Source organism: Otolemur garnettii, unplaced genomic scaffold (genome assembly GCF_000181295.1).
Source record: "Otolemur garnettii isolate 467f Iridium unplaced genomic scaffold, OtoGar3 scaffold00002, whole genome shotgun sequence".
Lineage (NCBI taxonomy): Eukaryota > Metazoa > Chordata > Mammalia > Primates > Galagidae > Otolemur > Otolemur garnettii.
This window is the reverse complement of record NW_003852397.1, coordinates 42782002-42793350: the sequence shown is the minus strand read 5'-3', so window position 1 is coordinate 42793350 and position 11349 is coordinate 42782002. Positions and strand designations below refer to the sequence as shown.

The following is an 11349-nucleotide window of genomic DNA, read 5'->3' as shown; positions in this document are numbered from 1 at the left end:
CTTTCGAACGCACGCGCACGCATACGCACACGCACACACGCCCATGCGCGCTCGCACGCACACGTCACGCCCGAGCCGGCTTCAGCCGGTTGAGCGTTCCGGGTCACCTTGGCCGAGGTCAGACCGTGGGGGGCGGCGGCTGGGTGCGACTTTATCTTAGCAGAGACAACCCTGTCAGAACCTCAGTGATTCGCGGATAATCCTACACCTGCTAAAAACGCGATGAGATCGCATTTTCTCCTGTCAAAAGGACATTTCTCTTGGGCAGTGGTGTTGTCAGAGAAGGGACACCGTCGTAGTCTACTGGACTCCTGGAAAAGAACGAAGGAAATGACTGTAGCCTTAAAACGACTACTGTATTTCCAGAGTTATTTATAATAATGAGTAAAGTGCAACAAGAATGCCCAACATCAGGAAAAAGTGTGATTTTGTGACACATCCAAATGTCATGCAGCCACTTAATAATTTTAGGGGTGAATGTTAATGTGCAAAGATGTTGAGAATATTCATTAGGAGATACAGCCACCTACAAAACAGCATATATCTATTTTTTCAAAAATAATGTTTTAGACGTCTGCAAAGGCATACAATGTGATATTTCATTTTTTTTAACCTTATTTACTACCTTTACTACAATTCTTTTGTAATAGTAACAGTTTTTTTTGTGTGTGTGTGTGTTGTTTTTTGGGGGGTAGGGACTGGGGCTTAAAATTGGTCTCTAGATATCACACCCTAATGTGTGAAACAATGGAGGCATTTGTGTCTGAAAAATTCATTAACTCTACTTGCAACAGAGCTGGCCGTGACTCTATAAAGAGAGAATATGAATATAACATGCAAATATAAAAAAGTCAGTGAGGTATTTATTGCCCATCTGTTGTACACAGGCCTGGAGGCACTAGATGCGAGATGTCATGGTGTCTTCCATAAACTGCTGAGTATTGCAGTATGATCAATGTCAAACAAGGTGTGGAACTAAGCAAGGGTAAAAGCAGGTGTCAGATCACAGAAGCTTTGGGAATGATAATGAGGACTTTGGATTTGATACATGGACCACCCATATGTGATACCTGGGCTAATTTAGAGCAGAATATTCTTTTTACTAAATCTAAATTCCTATAGGAAATTCACGGTAAACTCTCTCATCCCCTTCACCAGTCTTCCCTACCCCTTTTTGTCTTCAACAGAGCCACTTCATTTAAGTTACAGACTGGCTCATGGCACTATTAGACTTTAGAATGTGGGCAAGGGGAGCCGTAGAAACCTTTTCACCAGGAGAATAACATAATCAGATGTGTACTTTAGAAAGTTCACCATTGCAGCAGTGTACAGGGTGGACTGAAAGGACGTGGGAAGGAACACAGGGAGAAAGAGTTAAAACTGGATGAAATGGGATAAGGCCCTGAACTAAGGCAATGGCAAGGAAGAGAGATGCAGGAGATGTTCAGACTGAAACATTGTTGGGATACTGTCCCTGATAGAATGGGGAGTGGGCTGTTCTTTCATGGCTAGAAAGTCTTTGGTCCCCTTTCCAACCTTAATCTAAGGATTCTATTCAAGTTCTCACTGGAACTACAGCTCATAGTGAGATTTTCCTTCCATAGTGAGAACTAGTAGTTCTCAAATTTTACTCTATCAAAATCATGAAACACAGGTTGCTCCCCCCAAACCTGTAAATCTGGGGCTTGAGAATTTGTCTTTTTGACAGGTTTCCTGGTGTTGCTGATGTTGCTAGTCTAACTACTTCTCTAAACTCATTATAATGTCTATGAAAGCAGGGACTTACCTCCTTAAAGGTTTCACAGTGCCTATAGCACAGTGCTTGGCATTTAGTAGTCACTTCGTAAATATTTGATGAATGACTTATGGAAAGAATGAATAAACACCCTTACATTTGCTCATTAGTATATGTGCTCTTTTTGTGCACTTCTTACAGGACATTTGCTTTTCAAATCTTCACAATAACTTTTGTTTCATCAAATAAAGGGCTATTTGTGCGTAAATTGCTATCATTAGATTTGTCTTCCCTACTAGATTAAAACTCTCTGATGCTATCTCAGACTGCTTTGCACACATCAGGCAATGAACAGTTCTTGGTTAGTCACTTAATACAATACTGAGTCATCACACCAATTCCTAAAAGGCTTCAAACTCCTTACTGATGATCTACATTGAGGTTAACTTTATATGTATGTATATATATATTTAAATATATATGCACATATATATTTTTAATATACATATACACATGTATAACAAAACTGATACTGGGAAAAATTCACTAGGTTATTTCTTTGTTGTTTCTTTTAAGAATAGTGCCATAATGTGTTGCTTCCAGAGATAATGTTCTTAATAAAGGTGGAATCCTGAAAAAATACTATTTATAACAAAAAAAATCAAAAGAATAGGAAGTTTAAAGCTGATACAAAACTAGGTCATCGTTTAATTATTTAAACTATTAATGAATGTAAAGAAATTAAGAGTAACTTCAACTTTCCTAAAGAAAACTGAAAATATTACTTCAACTTGACTTTCTTGGAAGAAGAAGAGACAAAAACTCTTATAATGAATTCCCTTAAATCCTTATAAAAGACTACAGTTATTCAAGAACTAAGAGATGTTAATAAAAGTGTTATCTAGATGGACTCAAATTTCAGGTGATTTTAAAAAACGAATTTCAAACGAATTTCAGGTGAATTTTAAAAACCGAAGTTCAATGAATTTCAGGTGATTTTAAAAAACGAATTTCAGGTGATTTTAAAAAACAAATTTCAAACGAATTTCAGGTGATTTCTATGATTTTGTGGACTATACATTATTATCACATTAATTTATCATATTAATTGTATGGCATTGGTTTTCACACTGTGGCTGCATGTTCGCCCACAAGAGTGTTTTTTGGTCATTATATCTGTAAAAGGGAAGGCTGAGCTGACATCATTCTGCCCCTCTGCATCCCCCCTGCTTGAATTTCAGAGCATTTCCACTTTGGTGTTTTGTATACAGACAGTCTTCCTAAGATTTTATTTGGAAAATCAGTGTTCTGTTGCTTTAAAGAAATCATAGGGCAGCACCTGTGGCTCAGTGGGTAAGGCACCGGCCCCATATACCGAGGGTGACAGGTTTGAACCCAGCCCCAGCCAAACTGCAACAACAATAAAAAAAATATATATAGCCAGGCGTTGTGGCAAGAGCCTGTAGGCCCTCCTACTCCGGAAGCTGAGGCAAGAGAATTGCCTAAGCCCAGGAGTTGGAGGTTGCTGTGAGCTGTGATGCCATAGCACCCTACCAAGGGTGATAAAGTGAGACTCTGTCTCTACAAAAAAAAAAAAATCATAAATGTCGTATGATATACAGGGTGGCCATAAAGTTCATGTGCAATTGCACACTATTGTAAATTGTACGTGAAATTCATGGCCACCCTATATAATATCTTTACATAAGGATAAATGTACCAGTGGAAAAAAGAAGCCCAAATTAAATGGGTTATAGTTTGTGGCAAAGACCATGAGCTATAATTCTAGCCCTGTCACTCTTCCATTCCATCCTGTAGTTGTAAGAGGCCCTGGCTAGCTAGGAACTACATTTCCCAGCCTCTCCCTTTTATCTAGAAGGGGCCTCTTTCTTGCTAACCATATGGTAGAGAAAATGCTGTATGGACTCCAATGGTTAAGTAGATGTGCCTCCCCTATTTTTTCCCAACCACTAACTAAATGCATAATCTCTGAGGGTCTACAGCAGGAGTTAGCAAACTACTGGCTAGGTAGTTAGCAAACTACAACCTACAGAAGGCTATCTATTTTTAAAAATAGAATTTCACTAGAACATAGCCACGCCCTTTCACTTTAAAGTATTACCTTTGGAGGTACAACTGCAGAGGCAGAGTTTAAATACCTGAGACAGACCCTATAGGCCCCTAATAAAACATTTACTTTCTGGCCCCTTACAGGAGACATTTGTGGACTCCTATTTTCAAGGAATGGAAGGAGCATGGGCCCACCGACTAATGACATCAATAATGCATTATTTAAACTGTTAGTAAGCCAGAAAGAAATTATTTTTGTGTTAAGCTATTGAAAATTTTAGTTACAAGTGCCAGGAACATACTAACTGTTGAGTACACTATTCTTCCAAGCTGGTCCAAAAACCTACCTGTTTCTTAATAACTTGGGTATAGCTGGCAGATGAATAATTATAGCAGAGAGCATAGCTCATGGTCTTGTTCAGAGATACTGAAAGAAAACTTCAAATTTTAAAAACAAACAGGAAATGAAACATCAATAACTTTTTAAGAGGTTACTTAGACAAAGCGTTTATCTTAAAAACAGAAGGTCAAGAAAAATAATGGGAAAGGAATTTCTGCAAAGGAAGCCATTGGTGAAGTATACTATCAAGGTCATGGTGAGGCAGAAGCTGCATTTAAAATATGATTCTTAGGGATGCATCTTCCGAGATAAGTAAACTACAGTGTCCACGTGATCTGTAAACCAAAAATCACAAAAATACCCTTATTATGTAGGATGCAAGTTTTTGTTCCCCTCCAATTCTATTCTATTTTGTTATTACTGTGTATTTGTTTTATGCTGGTCACCAGATGGTAATGTATTTCAACCTGTGGTTTAAAAAACACTTCTTTATAGAGGAATCATATTTTCTGCGCTGGGACTTAGATAAGAAAATTTCAGTCTTTTACCTAATTCTTAAAAGAAATAAGACATCATAAACCCAGAAGGGTTTACCACCACGGTTTTGTTTTTGAACGTGTGTCGTTCTTTCCTCCTGGGGTCTTTCATCTACACTTCTATCTAGAACACTCTGACAATCTGAGAAGGCTGGTTATCCGTGGGGACGGGAGAGCGGTGTAGACGGTTTCTCCACCTTAGTGGCAGGCTCAATTGAAGCTGACCCGGGACGCGGAGGAATCCGGGTTTTAAAGAGGCTCAGCCCTACACGTCCCGGCTCAGTGCCCGTGGGCCGCACCATCCCAATCCGCAGGCCGGTTCTCCCTCCCCCGCTCCTGCGCCAGGCCACCGCCCCCTACCCCGACCGAAGCCCCCCAACGCTTACAACCAAGCACCCTGCCGCCTCTGCTCTGCTCGCTCTCAGCGCACAGCCCTGCCGGGTAAAGGGGCCAGCGAACAGGCCCCGGCCCGCTGCTCCCGGCCGCCTTCCCAGCCCCTCCCGGCCGCAGCCCCCGCCCCGCCCGCCGGTTGCGGTGGCCGCGGCTCGCCCAGGCGCCTGCTCAGTGCGGGACGCGGCGCGCGGAGGGCGGCGACGGCCGCTGGCGCTCAAGCATGGCGGCAGCGGCGCTGGGCAGCTCCTCCGGCTCGGCGTCCCCGGCTGTGGCCGAGCTCTGCCAGAACACCCCTGAGACCTTCCTGGAGGCCTCCAAGCTGCTGCTCACCTACGCTGACAACATCCTCAGGTGCGAGGCCGTGGGGTTGGTCTGGGGAGCCGGGGCGAGCAGGCCGTGGCGTCTGCTCGGCCCGGGTCTGGGGGCGCCCGGCCCGGGCCCCAGAGGGCGGCGAGGCCCAGAGGGACCCGGGCCCGGACCTAGCTTCGGCGCAGCGTGCGACCCCGCCGGCCAGGGGCCTGGGACCCGGCTGGGTTCCACTGCTGCTCGAGGAGAGGAAGTTTGTTGGCAGTTGTGACTTGGCACCTGACCTGGTGTCGGGGTGCTGCTGGGCGTGAACTGGAGGTCCCAGCGATAGGGCAGGGCAGAGGGAAGGTGCGAACTTGGCCTCTTACCTCATTGTTCAACTGTCTTAAATGTCAGGACGTAAATCTTAACGGCGTTTCATTCCCATTGCCAGTGTCTCACTGAGCAGGGCTGGCTTGCATTTCCTCACGTTTATCAGAAGTTAGTTCCTGACAAAGTTACAGTTTCTTCTCATTTTGTGAATATCCTAATACTAAGGCACGATATTACTGACAAGGTGGGATTTTGAATTTTTAATGTTTGGGGGGTGGTGGTGTGCGTTTTTGTTGATAGAAACAGTTAACATAATATTTTATTAAAGTTATGTTTTTTCATGTTAATGTCTGGATTCTTCTATTTAACATGATCCTTTCAATAAGAATAAGTGATGGTATTGATAGGAGTAATTTGCTTCTTTTTCTCTTGAGCAAAAAGTATACTTCCAGAACGCTAAAAAAACCTTACAGATTTGGGGGATTGGGAGGAAAGTTTGATTATTCATTGTGAAGCTTCACCCTGCCCCCACCTCCCCACCCCCCGCAGTTCCTCGGATCAGACGATGTGGCTGTCTTGTCTTAAATGGAACCTGGGAACGGAGCTTCTGGTATTTTAGTGGTGGTATCTACTTCAAAGGCAGAGGACCTGTAATCTTAAGGAAACGTGTGGCCTTCCTGGTCGTTAAGTGTGGCCTTGAGTGAATCCAAATTCTACCTAACAAATGCTTTTATTAAAAGGGGTGCAGCAGAGAAAGATGAAGCTTTTCTTGCCTCCTTTGGTGCTTAGAAAAGAGTGGTCTTGAAATCAGAAGGCCCCTCACTCCTGCCAGGAACTCTTCTCCCTTCAAGGTTATATAGACTTCATGATCTATTCTTTAAGAGACATTGGTTACAAATGCAGTTTTTTAATTCGTGCCAATAATATTGTTGGTTTAGGTAACAGTAATGATTTTAAAAATAAAGTGAAGGGAAAAGTTTGAGCCCTTATTATGTGCCAGGTGTTATGAGGGATGCAGCATGTGGCCTGTTCATAGTTACAATTATGACCTGTGTGGGGACCACCTTCCTCCTCTGTGACACATTCTTAACTCCCCTTTTCTTCCTTGAGAGACCTTACAGCTTCTCGCTGTCCATGGAGGGCAGTGGACTCTCTGAATTAACTAATGAGCTGAGTTCTTCAGAGCCCATCAGCTGGGACTTCCCACCTGGAAAGCCATCAAGTTATTTAAACCCCACCATTCAGGAAAGAGAGATTGCCTTCTAATGAGGGCTCAGGTCTGCTTTCAGTACTGTGAAACTGCAAATGCTAAGATCTTGGTTGTGTTGAGGAAGAAAACCTTTACATGCAAATAATGACTTTTAGCTTCATAATCAACGTTACGTTTGTTTCCTAAACTCCTAAAAAAAACTTGGTATGCTGTCAATTCATGTTACGCTCTACTAATGGCTTGTGTTTCTGATCTTGAAGAGTTTTTGTCTAAAAAAGAAATTAGAGAAGTTTAGAACTCATGTAATTGGATGTTGTTTGAAAAAGTGCCCATTTTAGTATTTCTTAGGTAATAGTCTCCCTGTCCTTATTCTCTTGGAATTCAAACTCAGGCTGCAGCGGGAAGGTGGGAGGGAACTGATTACTCCCAAGTTCAGTTGTCTTGCTAACCTCTTAACAGAAAAGCTACAAATCCCTTCCTGGTCCTCAGCCATACAAAATTACATATCTCCTAGTATAACTTATTTTAAAGTAGAGAAAATTAAGGTTTTCTGTTTCTTTTGCTGTTTGGGAAAATCCACTAACGTTAGAGGTTGATATCCTTTGCCCCTTCTACAGGGTCCAATATACAGTTGACCCTTGAATAACACGGGTTTGAACTGGGCAGGTCCACTTACATGTAGTATGGGGAGTTTTTTCGGACCATATGCAAATGGAAAATATAGTATTCCCCAGAGGCCAGTTTTTCGTATAAAAGGGATCTAGAGAGTGAGTTCTCGGACTTGAGTATGCATGGGTTTAGGTATATGGGGTTTGGGGGGTTCTTGAAACTAACTCCCCATGTAAACTGAGAAGCAATTATAGTGTTTTTATAGAGTGAGTGCTGAAATGAGAATTTCATTTGCTTATTTGGTTTGTTTAAAACAGTGATACTTTTTGCTGTACACATTGAATCTCAAGTGAAAAATAATACTTTTGCTTAAGTTTTAAATTTCTTCTTTGGATGGTGCTTATCCTGTCCTCCAACTAGCAATCATAAATCATTACATATAAGGTATGTGGTAATTTGCATGAATATGATGCCATGACTTTGGACCTTTTACTTTTTTTTCAGTTCACTGGCTTCTAGATAAAGATGAGTTGTTTTCAATAATATCTACTTTCTCAGAGCTCTGTAATAGTTTCACTGACATTCCACAGGGATTCTTTAGTTACTATGCTTCATTGGTTCCTTAAAAGGTATATTTGATTTTGTACTAATTTCCTTTACTAAACTGTACACAGTTACTAATTACTAGCAGTGCTGGGTGTGATTGGAAAGAATGGAAAATGTTCTTTATATTTAAAGAACATAAATATATCTGAGAGAAAGGAACAAGTATGGAAAACAGTTAACAGCATAAAATCTAGAGAGCAATTTCAAGGTGATGTTTAAGGACTTAAGTATTTGTGTGAGGAGCTAGTAGGGGACAATTTTGAGAATATAAATTATATGGTAGGGCTGGTTGATGGAGTAACAGAGGACATACATCTGACATGATAAACGAAAGCAACTGTAGCTTCTGGAGTCAAAGAGAAGTATAATGAAAGAGTTTCATATAGAATAATAATGTGAGACTCAAGGCATTGATTCTAGTTGTGAAGTTCTTGCATGGTTATAAAAGTAAATGGGGATTGACTAGAGATAGAACTTATAGGCAGAGACTGGTAGTTCTCAATCACTGAATACATGGAGTGGAACTGGGAATGGAGGAAGACAAAATAGTCAAAAGTAGCTTTAGACTTCTACAGCACCATTGATACCTGGAGAAATTGAGGGTGGGTAGTTAATTGAGGATTGGTCAGTTTGTGTGGTAGGGAGCATGTAGGTTTTATAACCACACATGTTTTGTGTTAAACTAGATTAAGTGTACAGGTTTTGCTTGTCAGCAATAGAGAATAGTAGAGTTAGAGCCAGAGATGGTTCACGTAATGGTTATTAAGGCACATAGATGTTTCTGAAAAATTTAGGGATATCTCAGAATTAACAGACTTTTAGGACTAGATATAAAATTTTAAATTATCTACAAACAAATTCAAGATTATGTTCTTGTTTACATTTCTGTGAACTCTTTCAGGGATTATCCATGCTAAACAGGACAAGGGCTAGTAAATGATCAGATATATTTAATTCCCAAAGTTTCTGAAATTCTGGAATGGGTAGTTTTCTTTTTTTTAATATGTTGCTATTGCCTACCGTTAATATGTCTTACAATCTTAGAAAGTGGTAGATGTAATATTTAAAGTGATAAGTGTGACTTTTTCCTACCATTAAAACCATAAGTACAAAGGGTAACTTTATGTAAGTTAAATATAGTCGAACCTTTATAGTTGGCTACCTCCCTAAATTGACCACCTCTTAAGTTGACCTCATTTTCACAGACCAGGTATGCACCGCATGTACTGTAGATCTGATTCCTTATGTTGACCAGTTTATTACAGTCCTTCATAGAGGTCATCTCAGAGAGATTCTACTATAATTTAATAACTATGGGTGTATGATGACTAGGAAGACACAAAAATATATTCAAAGTGGTGGTTGAGTGACATACAGGACATTTTGCTGCCTTTCTAAAAGCTCATTCTTTTAGCAGCATTGACAACTCAAATCCACAGCAAAAAATGCAAAATAATTGCTACCAAGTTATGTAAGTTACATAGTTACAGAAATAGTTAATGGACAGCAGAGATAGAAAAAATTACAGAAAAGCATTACAGCAAAAACTGCAAAAAGTCTGAAGAGAAAGTTAATAGAAGATGATGATCAAGGAAAAATGAAGTTGATCCTTTGGATTACTTTACACACTGAAGGATTTTGAGCGTGGTAATAAGCTCAAGGATAGTGTACACACTGGGATGATGCTGAAAAGTTAAGAGTTTAAGAAAATATTTGAATAGCACTTTTCCTAGAGTAGGAAACAGGATCTGATGGGTTTGAACTCTGATGGCCCTGCAGCCAAGTTCTCTAAGTCTTTCGGGGGTTCGGTGCAGACTTTTGATATTAGTCTATGCTCAAGATCTTGGCCTGTTTGTTCAACGTATTTAGTAATAGGATTTGGAGAACTGGACTTGATTCATTACATTCATTACTTTTAGTGAGGAAAACATACATGATATGTGAGATTGAGAAATGGTATAAAGAGAAAATGGACTCATTAAAAACTAAAGAGGGAAGCCAGGCATGGTGGCTCACACCTGTAATCCTACCACTCTGGGAGGCCAAGAATTCCTTGAGCTCAGAATTTCCAGACCAGGCTGAGCAAGAGTAAGATCCTGTCTGTACTAAAAATAAAAAAATTAACCAGGCATTGTGACAGGCACCTGTAGTCCCAGCTACTCAGGAAGCTAAGGCAGGAAGATTGCTTGAACCCAGGAGTTTGAAGTTGCTGTGAGCTAGGTTGATGCCATGGCACTCTAGCCTGGACAACAGAGTAAAACTATGTCTCAAAAAACAAACAAAACCCCCAGAAAAATCTAAACTATATATTAACATTTATATTGAAACAACATATAATGTATCAAAATATGCTATATTGGAAGTTTTGTAAGAGTTTTTTAAACAGTGGAGAAAGAGTTTTGTAAGAATTTTTAAACACTGGAGAAGAAACATTAAGAAATCAAGCAGAGAGAAACACTCTAAGCACGTAAAGATCTGAAATCTATTGGGGAAAAAATAGTTTAAAAACAGCTCAAGCAGTTCTGAACCAGTAGGTTATGTCATCCTGGTGGTACTTACATGTTTATCACCCAGTGAAACATGTTGAGTGTCATGAAAAGATGCCTCATTTATTTATAACTAGCTTTGATAAATGTAGGATTATAAGTTTATTTGTTTAAATGGTAGGAAAGAGAGGTGCACGTGTGACACAGTGTGACTTGGAAGGGCCAAACATTCTGCATTGCATAAGGAAGCCCTCACAACAAAGGCCACAAACGTGAATAATGCTCATGTTGAGAAACTCTTAGCTAATACACAGGATGAATGAGTAGGGCAAACATTTTTCTTTTTGTTTTTCAACTATCTATGATTCTCACATTACCTGTGGTGAGGAACAGTGCTTTTGTTTTTAATTCCCAGTCCTTTGTAGATTTATAACTTGTGTAAAACACAGTGAAAATTTCATGGCAATATCAGATTGCTGTAAAAATTACTGAACACTCTCAATGTCTGTACTTCCAATGGTTGGAGGATAGATAGCTAAGAATTTATAGATCAGCACCAATCTGTGGACCTTTAGAATAGCAGTCTTTTAGCTTTTGTCTCTGAATATTCTGCAGTAAACTTGTGTAATTTTTGAAATTAGGACAAAGACTTAAAAACATGGATTTTATATTTATGATGATTTAGCAATGGAATTATTTGATGGACAATATGCAAGACTCATTAAAACTTGCACAATTAAAAAAAA

General features: G+C 40.1%; 1 protein-coding gene across 2 annotated transcripts in view; it reads left to right on the top strand.

Moving 5' to 3' along the window:
* Window positions 1-5189: 5189 nt before the first annotated feature.
* Window positions 5190-11349, top strand: part of NGLY1 (N-glycanase 1) — a 68523-nt gene continuing 62363 nt past the window's right edge. For both annotated transcript variants that reach the window (XM_003781750.2, XM_003781751.3), the window contains exon 1: window positions 5190-5425. In XM_003781750.2, the coding sequence (XP_003781798.1) occupies window positions 5295-5425 (131 nt within the window). In that variant the 5' untranslated portion in view covers window positions 5190-5294. The remainder of the gene's footprint in view (window positions 5426-11349) is intronic.